This window comes from Podarcis vaucheri, assembly GCF_965113315.1.
Source record: "Podarcis vaucheri genome assembly, chromosome: 9".
In the NCBI taxonomy this organism is placed as follows: domain Eukaryota; kingdom Metazoa; phylum Chordata; class Lepidosauria; order Squamata; family Lacertidae; genus Podarcis; species Podarcis vaucheri.
The window spans coordinates 44,747,303-44,761,120 of record NC_138767.1 but is presented as its reverse complement, the minus strand read 5'-3'; the positions used below and the strand labels follow the sequence as shown (position 1 = coordinate 44,761,120).

The 13,818-nt window shown below is 41.0% G+C and overlaps 1 protein-coding gene across 6 annotated transcripts in view; it reads left to right on the top strand.

The window, feature by feature from the left end:
• Positions 1-13,818, top strand: part of MARCHF1 (membrane associated ring-CH-type finger 1) — a 121,583-nt gene that overhangs the window by 76,222 nt on the left and 31,543 nt on the right. For 5 of the 6 annotated variants that reach the window (XM_082237239.1, XM_082237236.1, XM_082237237.1 and 2 more), the window contains 2 exons: positions 9,244-9,323; positions 9,610-10,359. In XM_082237239.1, the coding sequence (XP_082093365.1) occupies positions 9,244-9,323; positions 9,610-10,359 (830 nt within the window). The remainder of the gene's footprint in view (positions 1-9,243; positions 9,324-9,609; positions 10,360-13,818) is intronic. The other variant, XM_082237240.1, reaches the window with a different exon arrangement.

Below are 13,818 nucleotides of genomic sequence, written 5' to 3'. Positions count from 1 at the left end.
GGACGGTGCGTGACTAATGCACACACCGCCCCCATGCGACGTCACAGCCAGTACAGCACCCGCCACAGTGGGGAGTGTTGGGGCGCACAATGCGCCTCCTCTCCTCGCTAGTATCCACCCCGGAGCCGCGGGTTGCAGACCCCTGTACTAAACCAAGGCTTTACCTTATACTCCTCTCCCCACCCAAGCCCAAGTCCAGATGTGTCACTCTGGAAACAAGCCACATCTCACTGAAGTCAACAGTATAAAGTCCATTGGCTTCACTAGATCTGAATTGTGTTCTCTCAAACCTTCCATTCCCTGTGTGTGTGTGTGTGTGTGTGTGTGTGTGTGTGTGTCTCTAAATTTATTTTGCAGACTCTTGACAAATTGCCTTCCATATATTTTCACATTTCAAAAGCAGGTTGAAGATATAGATATTCAGTCTGCACCATAATGTTTGTGGTGCCAAGAGCACAGGAGATTATGGAAGGAGATTAATAAGTTTTATAATAGTCATTTGGAGCATGAAAATCAGATTAGGTGAAAACTCTGAATAAATGGAGAAAGAAATTGATTTCCTGAGTCTGAATGAGTAAGGAAGAAATAGCTGCATTTTGTGGCCACTAAACATAGTTGACCAAGCTGCTGAGCAAGATACGAAAAGGTGAGCACTACATCAGAGGGTAATATGAACAGTAACTTATTACACCTGAAGGCACGGTAGTTGCTAGGTGTTTGTGAAAGCAGCAGCATTCTAGAGTAAACCTGCCAGCCTAGGCAAGCAATTGTAAATCTCTTTTCCCCCACCTGCCAAATTTACTGTTCCTCTTGATATTCATTTATACAGCGGAAAGACACATCAAAGAAGGGCTCAAACAATGTAGTGCTTTCTTTTGAATTACCTGCCAGCGGCAACTTCACATACAAACACACACAAAGGTTTCTGCTGGCAGTATGTGAATCTGCACAAGTGACGGAAGGATGGGAAAGTGTCCACTTCTCCTGGTAATCGGCTGGTGTTTTGTTTATATGGATGGCATTTGTTACAGAAAATCCATGTTTCCCCCCTTTCTTTCAGGGGTGGGACATGCATCTCTCTGTCTCGAGGGCGGAAAGGAAATACATTTTATTTCTCAAATATTTTTGTAGGTTTGCATGCATGCAGAGAGTGATCGCCATAGTGATGAGTTCCAGCCTCCCACCTCATGTGCAGTTCCATGCATACATGTAGGGGAGGGGCTGGATCATTCCCTGACTGTCCTTTATCTTAAACATTGAGAGCAGGTGTACCATTTCATAGAATCATAGAATCATAGAGTTGGAAGAGACCACAAGGGCCATCGAGTCCAACCCCCTGCCAAGCAGGAAACACCATCAGAGCACTCCTGACATATGGTTGTCAAGCCTCTGCTTAAAGACCTCCAAAGTAGGAGACTCCACCACACTCCTTGGCAGCAAATTCCACTGTCGAACAGCTCTCACTGTCAGGAAGTTCTTCCTAATGTTTAGGTGGAATCTTCTTTCTTGTAGTTTGGATCCATTGCTCCGTGTCCGCTTCTCCGGAGCAGCAGAAAACAACCTTTCTCCCTCCTCCATGTGACATCCTTTTATATATTTGAACATGGCTATCATATCACCCCTCAACCTCCTCTTCTCCAGGCTAAACATGCCCAGCTCCCTTAGCCGTTCCTCATAAGGCATCGTTTCCAGGCCTTTGACCATTTTGGTTGCCCTCCTCTGGACACGTTCCAGTTTGTCAGTGTCCTTCTTGAATTGTGGTGCCCAGAACTGGACACAGTACTCCAGGTGTGGTCTGACCAGAGCAGAATACAGTGGCACTATTACTTCCCTTGATCTAGATGCTATACTCCTATTGATGCAGCCCAGAATTGCATTGGCTTTTTTAGCTGCCGCGTCACACTGTTGGCTCATGTCAAGTTTGTGGTCAACCAAGACTCCTAGATCCTTTTCACATGTACTGCTCTCAAGCCAGGTGTCACCCATTTGGGAGGAAGTTACCTTTTTTTGCAGGAGAATCTAGGAATTCTATCTAGATTTTCACATTATGCTAATTATTTTACATTTTAGTGTTGATTCTCCCAGCAGAAGTTTCTAGCTATTTCTACAGTGTAAAGCATGCTGCTTTTTGCTTTTTTTTACCTTCTCTGTGTTTTCTTTCTAAATATTTAATTGCTTTTGAAATGTGTGAGTTAATATGACAATAACAATTTCAGAAGAATCTAGATTTGTTTCTTTTCGGTGTGATACAGTCCACTCTTTGTAATATGTTGGTGTATGTGAGACTATCTGCTTGTATGAAAATGTTCACATATTTTATTTGAAGGTTCCTTCTTTTCTCAGTGAGAAGTATAAGCAATTCAAAGAGGGATTTATTTAAAAAAATGCTTCTTTTTTAATGAATGGTTTGCATAGATTTGTACTGAATAGTTCTTGTTACAACCACATTCGGATGTGTGGGAGTGAAAGGATTTCTTAGAAGACTGATTCTCTTCATCGCACATATTTAAAATTTAGCACGTAGTAAAAAGAACAAGTCGCTTTGTTCTAAACTGATCCATTGTCAGTTGGCCACAAATATGAGCTTGGCATTTAATAATCGGGTCTTCTCTAATAAGTAATAAAGCGAAAATATGATGTGCCAATAAAAGCCTGATGGAAATTTTTAGTTAAATGTTAACAGTAAAAAGTAGATAAAACTCAATCACAACCAAATAGCCAATTGAGGTTATCCCCCCCCCCAACAAAAGGCCTGTCCCAGCTCTCCCCCCCCCCAAAAAAAATCCTGGCTACGCCCATGGCTGCAGGTCTAAGTCTGGTTATACCCTAGTAAGATTTCAGAGTGTTTAAAATGGTTTGCAGCTTCAATGATTTAAACTGTATTGGAACATTTTCAGTTTGTTTCTGGATACACTTGATCTCTTTAAACTGATGGAAGTGAAGATGCATTTTTTAAAATTGCTATGCAGAATCAGTGACTTATTTAATTAGAAGGCATGGTAGATATTTATTTTAAAAAAATTATAAATATAATGGTTTGTGCAAGAGAAGCCTGTTGTAATTCATCTTGGCTTAGACACATTATCATCACACACACTTGGATATGATCTGTATAAACAACTAAAGGCATTCCTGTGTAACAATTAACCATACTATGCTTGTTTTCAAACAGGGTAATAAACAGATGTTTATTAAATTGAGCAACTGACTTGCACATACCAAAATGCACTTGCTAAAAGCTATAACAATATTACTGAGTACATCTGTTAAAAGGAAAATGAAAGCCAAGAATGTCTTCGTAAACACACCCTTATTCCTCTGTACAGTCATATTGACCTCATAAGAATAATTTGCCTTGATTTCTGTATTCATATCTTCAAATCAGTACTTTTTACTTCCAGTATTTTAGTACCTTTCAGCTAAGTATGTGAATTGCTTCGCAGACATTCCCCTTAATTATTATAGAGTGAGGCGTTTCTGATCCTGATTAGATTAGATATGATGCAGTTAGCCATCCTCATCAGCGTATGTGCCAAACTCTCAATAAAGGTTTGGAAAACACCACCACAGCCCTCTGATTTTGACTTCTAGTATTACACAAATATGATAACATTTATATGGACAATAATTTCAACAATCTTGTCTGTGAATGATGCTGACTGGAGAAGAGCTTGTTACTATGGCAGCTAATGCTATTCTAGGACACATCACATTCATTGTGTTGGAGGGAACCCACCCCTTTGCTGTTACTAATGTTGCAAGTGAAAGCATTACAAGTTGGCGGGGGGGGGGGGAGAGAAATGAGCTACATTTCAAACTTGATGGTGAGGACTGGCCAAAATGAAGAGTGAAAACCCAAAACTTAAGTTATGTAGAAATGAAAAGCTGTGATCTAACGTGTCAGCCATGGAATGAATGAGTACACCTGACATCTCCTTCTTACATGCCAGAATAAAAGACACTAACTCTGAAACTGAACTTGGTGTAACTGATGGCCTTGCTTTTGGATCATGTTTTGGCGAGGCTGAAAATGATGTGCCAATTTATTTGCAGAATGTTTTACTAGTGTCACAATTCTTTGGAGTTGTCTATATATTTCGTTACCATAAATTATATCCCATGCTTCCATACACTCAAGGTGGCTGAAGCTTCCCTACTGCCTAGTTAGGGGAGAATATAGTGGTTTTGTTTTGTTTGTTTTTTAAAGGCAATAATATTGGTTCATAAGAAAAAACTCCAGAATCCAGAGTTTTTAAGGAAGATGGCAGATATCCCATAGGAGGAACCCATTTCTTTGAGAGATCAATTCTAACCCCTGAGCCCTACTCTTCGCTGTGTGTGTGTGTGCGCATGTGTTCATGTTTGTGGTGGTGGTAAGATATGATGGAGATATCCTTCCACCTGGCACTGGTGATCTCTGCCTGTCTGGGAGGTGAGGGGTGTCTGCAGCCAAGGTTGAGGACCCTACTGCATCCACCAGTGGCATAGGCAGTCGACAGGCAGCCACTAATGGTGTTCCCACCACCGTAGCTGATGTAAGCCCCAAAGAATGGCACTGCAGAAGGGACAGAATTGGACCAGGCTTGGATTTTCTGAATCCTAAACTATTCCAGCAGCCAGAGTGTTTTCTCTGCTGCGGCAGCCTGGAGCTGGCACACCAGAATTCACAAATAGCCCTCTTCACACGCACATATTCTGCCCTGGCCGGCTCAAGTAACAGAACTCCAGATGGAACAGTGACTCCACCACACTACTAGCTGGGAATTAGGAAGCAACCTGCCCCATGTAGTGGGCAAGCAGGGCTGTTGAATTCCACTCATAGCCACTGGGGCTCTAAGCTCCTATTACTACTTACCTCACCCTTGCTCAGAACAATTCGCCAGGATTTTCTTTTTGTTTTTTGAATGGGGACAGCATTGCAGTGATCCATCTTAAGTGGGGTGGCGACCCAATTATGGTTCACGACACATTTGTTGAAAGCGAGTGCTCTAAAGCACCATGTAACTGCTATGTTCTGACATAGTGACAAAAGAAACATTTCAGAAGGCCAGAACTAATCCGGTAGAATTGGTGCTGTTTCTGAGGCCTAGCTCTGCTCCCATAAAGAAATGGGCTTTCTTGTTTATAAATATGTTGCTGCAAAACATAATTTTGTATTGCTGCCTTCAATTATGCTACTGATACAATCTGCGTTGATGAATTTTCTGCAGCTGTCCTCTGGTGTAACTTTTTCCCTTCATTTAAATAGCACTTTAAAATAAAGTATTTTTATGAAGTGTCTATTAAAGGAATTTGCCATTTGAAGTTAATTATGCTGTCATGAAATGAAATAGAAGTCTTTTGTGTAGCCAATCAAGTTACAGCCTACAATCATGATGTGCTAAATGTGAGGTTGCGACAGCAAAGTTTTACATGTTAACCTTGCATATTAGTAGTTCTATATGTGCTGCACATCTTTTCTATATTTTTTTCCTTTGATGTGACAATTGCATTAGAATTTATATTTTAAAAAATCATTTAATTTTGAATCATGTACTCAATGTGCTGTCTGACTAAATTGAACATGGTTTCTGCAGCTGTTTGTCATCCTCCAGGAGGGCAGTGAATATACGATCCTTGTGCCATGTTGTGTACTTGCTGTGTGCCATGTCATATACTTGCTTCCTCTGTACCATACTGACTACCAGCTGTGGGAAAATAATAAGTTTGGGAGGACGGCGGAGGGGGGAGATTATTGGTTTTGTCTCCCCCTTGTTTTCATTATGCATTTTGTGTTTTTATATATATTTTTTATTCCTTTGAACCCCTCTGCAATCTTCAGATGATACACATTTAACAAACAAACAAATAAATCTATTAAAATTTGATAGGTGTAAAGAGCCAAGAACGATGTTGCTTTTATTAGGATAACTGCAAAAGCTTGTAGATTGCAAAATTCCAAATAGGTAGTGGTGGGCTGCATGGATTGGTCCATTTTTACTCCATTGTGGGGTCTGAATTTTATAAAGAATTCCTACCTCATAGAAAAGTAATAAAAGCATGCATGGGACTGCAACTTCTGTTAAGCTGAAGTGATTTTTATCTGGCAATTGCATGGATTTCCGCACCCAGGTCTATGCCCAGTACATATGATGGCTATTTTGGATGAAAAGGAAGCAGTTCCTTCCCGGCCCGCTTATAATAAAGCAATTAGTAGTCCAGAAGGCTTCAGGAGACAAAGTGGGTGTCCCAAATTACTTCAGCTAGCTTTGTTTCCAGGATGAAAACAAGCAACATAAAAAATTGAATAAATATACATGAAACACACACACAAAAAGGCTGTGTTTATCTCAGGATACGCATGCCTAACTCCCGCATGAGTTACCACAACTGATCACAGATGTTAAGAAAAGAAGGAATGCAATATGTGTCACATACCCACCAGCTGTGGCCAATATCTGCAGCAGGCATCTTTCCCCTAATGTTCCGATTTTGTAGTTCTTCTTACAGAAATGTTAATTGAAATGTTTGCATATGGGAAAAAGAAAACCCTCAAGAACATGAAATTATTCTTTCCCGCCCCCTCCCAACGTAGGTCTCGTTTGTACATTCTACTGCACAAAGTTTGATGTGACACATCTGGCTGGCAGTGTCTGTGAGTTGTGTGTTAGGATCACCACAGCAAAGAAACATTATGCCATAAAGAATAGCAATTAAGCATACTCATATAAGTTCTGTGCTTCTAAAAAGCAATAATGAGTCCCAAAATGTTTCAAGCTGGTTAAATTTATAATTGAATTATACTGTCATCTTTAGCCAGGCGACCATAAGCTTACGAAGTGTGGGTGTCTCTTAAAAACGAACAGTGTAAACCTATGCATGCCCACTTAAAAGAAGAAGAGGAGGAAGAGTTTGGATTTGATATCCCACCTTTCACTCCCTTTAAGGAGTCTCAAAGCGGCTAACATTCTCCTTTCCCTTCCTCCCCCACAACAAACACTCTGTGAGGTAAGTGGGGCTGAGAGACTTGAGAGAAGTGTGACTAGCCCAAGGTCACCCAGCAGCTGCATGTGGAGGAGCGGAGACGTGAACCCGGTTCCCCAGATTAGGAGACTACCGCTCTTAACCACTACACCACACTGGCTCTCAAAGTGTGATTCTATTAATTTTAGTGGGTTTTACTCAGCCTAAAGGTCCCAGTGCACATTGTCACACGTAATGGCCCTGGATGTAGATACATATCAGCTGAGTTAGCATCATGATGTAAATGGAAATGAACATGCAGAGTGATCTGCATCTAAATTTATAACTCAGTGTGTGTGAAAATCTGACTTTAGGCCAGCCCTACCTTTGGGCAGCATGTGAGGGACATCTGAGGCAGTAGGTGCTGGTATATAAGGAGGAGCAGCAGTGGCAACCCTCCAGCTCAACTGTGCCTTCTGAGCCCTACTGGCCATTTTCCTCTATTAAAAGACATTTGTTGTTGTCGTTTAGTCATGTCCGACTCTTCGTGATGCCATGGACCAGAGCACGCCAGGCATGCCTGTCTTCCACTGCCTCCCACAGTTTGGTCAAACTCATGTTAGGAGCTCTTTGTTATTCTGACACTTGCTCTGTTATTTTAAAAGCGACAGATTTTGTGGAGTCTACAGAAAGTATCTTCAGGGTCCAGATGTGGCCTGTAGATTAGCCACACACCCTTTAAACAAAGAAAATAATGGAGAAGACTTTTAGTAATGGAAAGAGCCAGTGGTTAGTGTTGGGCTAGGACCTGGAAAACTAGGGTTCAGATCTCCACTCAGACATGAAGTTCACTGGATGACCTTGGGCCAGTCATAGTCTCTCAGCCAAACATACCTTGCAGGGTTGTTCTGAGGATAAAGTGAGAGAGGGAGAAGAGGGAGCTCCTTGGAGGAATAATAATTAATAATAGAAATATTTTTAGGATTATTTTTTTGGTTCAAAATTAAGAGGGGGAAAAATATTCCTGAGAGCTGTGAGGTAGATTTGTGGCAATACATGATTGTAGGGTAGGGGAAATAGTGTTGCCTTTAACTGTAATACTTTGATTGTGAATCTTAGGATATTGTATAGGCCTGATTGTTTTCGCTTTTGGTCCACTTCAACATGACAAATTTCCTACATTAAAAAGCATTTCAATGAAGTATTTTGCAACATGTGCCGATTATACATAAGAATATTGGAAGAGCCCTGCAGGGTCATGTGAAAGGCCCATTTAGGGTAGCAGTCTGTTCCCACAGCGGCTAGCAAGGTGCCTATGGGAACCCCACAAGCAGGACTTGAATGTGATAGCACTGTCTTGGTTTTGTTCCTCAGCAGCTGATATTCATAGGCATACCTGTCTTCAGAATAATGTTTATGTCCAATCATCACTTCAGAAACTGTTCATAATACTAAAGACATTCACATTGTCCCGTGAAACAGTGTGTGTTAAGCAGTCTTCTGTGCTATACCTCCAGCCAGAATACTGATTAATCACAAGGTTTTTGCCAAGGAGGACTTCAGTTCAGAGCTTTAAGAGTAATGTAGCTGGTGCATAACATAAGCCTTCGGGTCATTAACAATTAAGCTAACTACAGAGTTTAGCTATGTGCAAAACTATATTGTTAGTAACCTTCTAGCTACCATGGAACAATCTTGTTTTCTAGCCAAAAGATATTTAGTCTGCAGATTGCTGTGGCTGCTTTATGATGGGACTCGCTCATACTGTGGAAGTGTTTTGCTTCAGATGTTTGGACACGTAAATAGTTTCTGAAAGTGAACTTGATTGCTCTGATGATACGTCTTTAAAAATAGTATTTAAGCTTCATGTTGCTTCTGCCCTCCCACACTGCAACGGTCTGGCAGCCCTGCCTCAGCCCTTACTCAGCACAATATCAGTGCAGTTCACTTTGTTCCAGTAAGGAGCCTCATCGTTGTTGAAATTTGGCAGCTGTTGTTTCCTTCATGCTCTGTGCTCTCAGTAGACCCAACTGCAAAATGAAACCTTTAGCCTGCAGAAGTTTGTTCCTCAAACAAGATAAAATATGTATGTGGACTGCAACTGTAGCCCTTAGAACATTTAGTTCCTCAAAAGGGTTTTGCTTTTGCAGGCACTTCCTGTATTTTAGAAGTGCGTGGATGTGAAAACATCGTAAAGAGCTGCACAAGTTAACTTTTGTTTTAATCATGTGGAAAAGCAGTAAAATATCGACTCTTTATTTCATTGATAAAGATTCCAAATTATCTAACTTCTTTCAACAGGCAAGCAGTCCTACCACAGGGACAGCACCCAGAAGCCAGTCACGGTTATCTGTCTGCCCTTCTACTCAGGACATCTGTAGGTACGTGATAAAAGAGTGGTCCTAATCTGATTGATGCATAGTCTTCTTTATCTAATGATCCGTAGCTCTTGCTTTTGCCTAACCTCCCCCCTCCATGGATTTACATTCAAATCTACTTTTAGTTTGTCATTTTCAGTGTTTTGTTATGTCTTTTCCATATCTTTTTTTCTGTTTAAGTCACAATTATTTTTGTTTTCATTTCAAAATCCTGATTTGTTTCGTTTCTTTCTCTCTCTTTTCATTTTATCATTTTCCATCCATCTCCTTCGCTTGCTGCTTTGTTTAGACCTCCCACCTTGCATGACATATCAGAAGATAAGTTTGAAAACTCGACCCCTGTCACGGTACTGAGTCCAGCTAGTAAAGAAACTGGTAGGAAACAAGTGAAGCGAAGGGTTAGGCGGAGGAAAGAGCCTGAGGAGAATAATGGGCATGCAGAAAAGCAAAAAAGAGAGAAGGATGGCAAGTTGCACCCCAACATTGCAAATCGTGCATGGAATGCCTTGCGCAAAGTATCATCTGATTCATCATCTTCAGATGAGAACCATTGGGCCCTGGTTAGAAAGAGAGAGAGAGCCAACATGCCCAGGAGAATGAGAAGGCGGAGTACTTCAAACACTCGGACAGATGATTCTTCCAGGAAGAATGCCATTGAACTTGTAACTATGGGGACAGGTGGGGAAAAGAAGCAAGAAGAGAAGATTGAGCCTGAAGGCTGCACTCCTAGTCACCGCAGGAGAAGGATTTCACGGTGTAAAGAGACCTGCCGCTCACCGTCTTCTGTGGAGGCAAGGAGCTCCTTTAGACAAGGTGGGAAACACCAGGACAAGTGCAGCCGCAAGGATCCAGAGCCTTCAAGGAACATGAGACGAGTCAAAGCAAGCAAGGAGGAAAGTGGTTCAGAGAAAGGCCCAGACAGTGATATTTTGTCAGTTCCAGAAAATGGAGTACCTGCTGGGACAGGGCTTGCTGCATCGGCTGCTGTTCAGAAACCTGCGTTTTATGATGACTTGTCAGATGATTTCGAAGTGTGCAGGTTTGTCTCCTAATGCAAAAGGAATTTCTAAGTGGTATGAATTATATAAAGGAGATGGTTGGTTGTTGTTTTTCCTCCCTGATTCATACTGCTTTTGGTGTCTAGATACATAAGAACCATGCTTAGCAACTAAACAGCAGCAGGTAGTCTGGGTTTCATACAGACTTTAATCTTGGAATCACAAAAACCATCTTGAGGCATGATATTGGGTCATTTTTAAAAAAGTTGTTAAAATGCAATAGGATATAGAATCCTCTTTCAGAGTGCTCCTTCTTTTATGGTGGGGTGGGATTTTTGAGATGCTGTGTGCATGGCAAGAACACTGTTGCATTGAAAAGTATATGTTCTCCTAATGATATGAATTATAACCTATATATGATAATACCAACTTTCCTAGGCTTAAGTCATCAATCTATAGTTTTAAGTAGCACTATGCAAGTTAATATGCCTATATAATAATATGAACATAGGCATGATAGCTACAGTTCTGCCTCCGCTGTAAGAGGCAATATGCTTCTGAATAACAGTTCCTGGGAATCAGAAGGGGGAAGAGTACTATTGCAGTCAGCTGCTGCTTGCAAAATTTCCATAGGCAACTGTTAGAACAGGATGCTGGACTAGGCGGTCCTTTGCCCCTGATCCAGTTCCTTACTCTTGGAGATTTGTGATAATAAGCTTTACTCCAGTTTTATTTATTCTAAAAAATTAAAATAAAATTCTATCCCACCTTTCTAGTCCCCATGTACTACTCAAGGCAGCTTTCAGTAATTTAATGCAATTTCAAAAAAAAATACAGTTAATCAAACAATAAGCAACATTAGAACCCACTGAAAAGCAGCAGCAGCAGCAAATATCACAAGATCCCTGTTTTACTCCCTTATCATGCCGCAATATATATATATATATATATAGAGAGAGAGAGAGAGAGAGAGAGTTCATTAATTTTGTTAGACTTAGGTAAATGGTCCACGTAATTATTGTGTGACTGGTCCTTACATGTTGCTAAAAGATCCGCTGGCTTTCTTTTGTGATGACCTAGGCAGAAGTGTGCATAAGTGGAATTGAAATGAGGAAATGTTTTGAGTCATGTAAGTGGATAAGGCTCAAAATCAGCTGTTACTTTTTGGATGTAGAGATTACACCAGTTGCCTTCAAAATATAGAAATTTGGCAAATGTGAAAATATCAATCAGTTAGAACTACTTTATATAAAGGAAAAACAGTTGCCTGATATATCTTAACAATAGTGCCTGTGCTAGAATCAGCTTTCCTTTCCCCCCAGACTGCAAGCAATTATGCTCTAGCTCAGGGCTGACTCACCTATGAGGCAAGATGAAGCGACTGCCTCAGGCAGCAGGATCACAGGGGCAGCAGATCCTGTTGTAGATCTTAGCCTGTCTTCTCCCTACCACCAAGACATAGGCATGATCAAAGCCTACCAAGTGAAGCATGACTTTGTTTTTATAACTCAGACCATGTGCACCTTTTTCGGCAATGTGATTTTTTAAAAAGGGGGCAGTTATGTGGGGCCTTGGAGATACACCTACAAGGGACACATTCACAATGCAGAGTTCTGTGGGGATTTTGCATTTCATGGTGATTGCTTTGAAATGTGTTTTATGAGCCGACAGATTTAGTTGCATGCATCAGCCTGTGTACATAATTGAGTCACAGCTGTAAGCTACCATAGTGTAAATATAGTAATGTCTACAGGAAGTGTGCAACTAACAACATCTGGACCTCATATATAGTGAGGACTTGACTGGGCCATATATTGATCAACTGGAATAGAAATAATCATTGTGTATAAAAAGTTGAATCAATGATGACTCCTGAGGTGATGGGTATCACAAACCTGGAAGCTATGATTGGCCAACCTTCCTGGAGCATGTGTTCGTGTTGCATGACAACATCACATCTTGCATTCACATCCTGTTTGCAGACTTCCCATAGGCCTTTGTCTATGGTCATTGCAAGAGCAGTGTGGTGGGTTGGATGGGCCTTTGGTCTTATCCAGCAGGCCTCCGTTTATGTTTTCTGTCTCTTCAGCTGTAATGAAAATTAGACTACTATTTTTCCATGCTGGCACACAAATTGAGCTCTCCAAGACAGTGATATATATCTTGTAATCATTCCTAAATGTATCACACCGAGAGGTAGTAAGTACATGTAGAGTAAATGCTGCAAAAACTGCTGCATGCTAATTTTTATCACCAGTAAGCTATCTTACTTGTTAAACTATCAGAGAACAAGTAGGAGAGATTTATGACCCAATAATACTGATTCAGCTAAAAACAGGCTTTCCTGTTTTTACTTTAGTGAAAGATACATTCCTGCATTGAGTCAAAAGCCAATTTGTAGTCCGTTTTCTGATAGTCATCATTTTTTTCGAAAAGAAGGAAAAAATGCAATAAAATATTCATTGAGAAAAGAGAGATTATCTACTACACTGTCTCATTTGAACACTGGGTAATTTAACTTGCATACCAAAACTAAAAGGGTACGCATACTTCTTAAAAAGACAGGTAAAGTGTCAGGAGTCCAGGAAACAACCTTTTTTAAATAGACTCTGGCAACAGTCCCATTGCATCTGCTTCTTCCTGTTGTTGCTACCTTTCAGTATAACTGATCAATTAACTAACTAATCTGTAGAATTGAAAAGAGTGCTGGATGCATAACTTAGTCCTGCATCAATTAATGATTGTCCCTCATCGTCAACCATATTTTATTTATACTGTTAAGTGGTTAATGCAGAACTGCACATAATCGGCCACTAACCTTTTGAACAATAGTGCTACTGCTGCGTCATACTTGGGACAAGTGGCTATCTTGAAATCCAGCAGAGCCACCTGAAAGCTGCGCAGTTGGATTAGAGAACCACTGCTTGCTCAGATGGTTCCAGCTGGGTATAATGGACCCACGTATTGGCAGCTCAATATCTTGCCAGATACTGGCAGCTCAGTAGCAGAGAATATAGCTTTTGCAACAGCACTCTGCACACCTGTGATTTCCAGCAACTGGTATTCAGAGCCATACTGGCTTCTGAAAGTGGAGGTGGAAATAACCATTCTGGCTAATAGGCACAATCATCCAATCCTTTTTAAAAGCCCTTGGAGACTGTTCTCTTAATGGCCCATACTTAAAGGGTCATTACCTCACCAGGAAACTAGCCTGCCTATTCCAGGAATTGAATCTGTGCTGGATCCATGAATTAAAAGTATCTGTCCTTGGAGGGGCGTCACTTTCTACATCCCTCCATCAGGAGAACTAACCGTATATTCCTACTATCTACTTCCTTTTGCTTATTTAGTTCCTAATCCATAAGAGGACCTCTCCTCTTATCCCAGGGGTCAGCAAACCTTTTCAACAGGGGGCCAGTCCACTGTCCCTCAGACCTTGTGGGGGGCTGGGCTATATTGGGGGGGGGGTGAACGAATTCCTATGCCCCACAAATAACCCA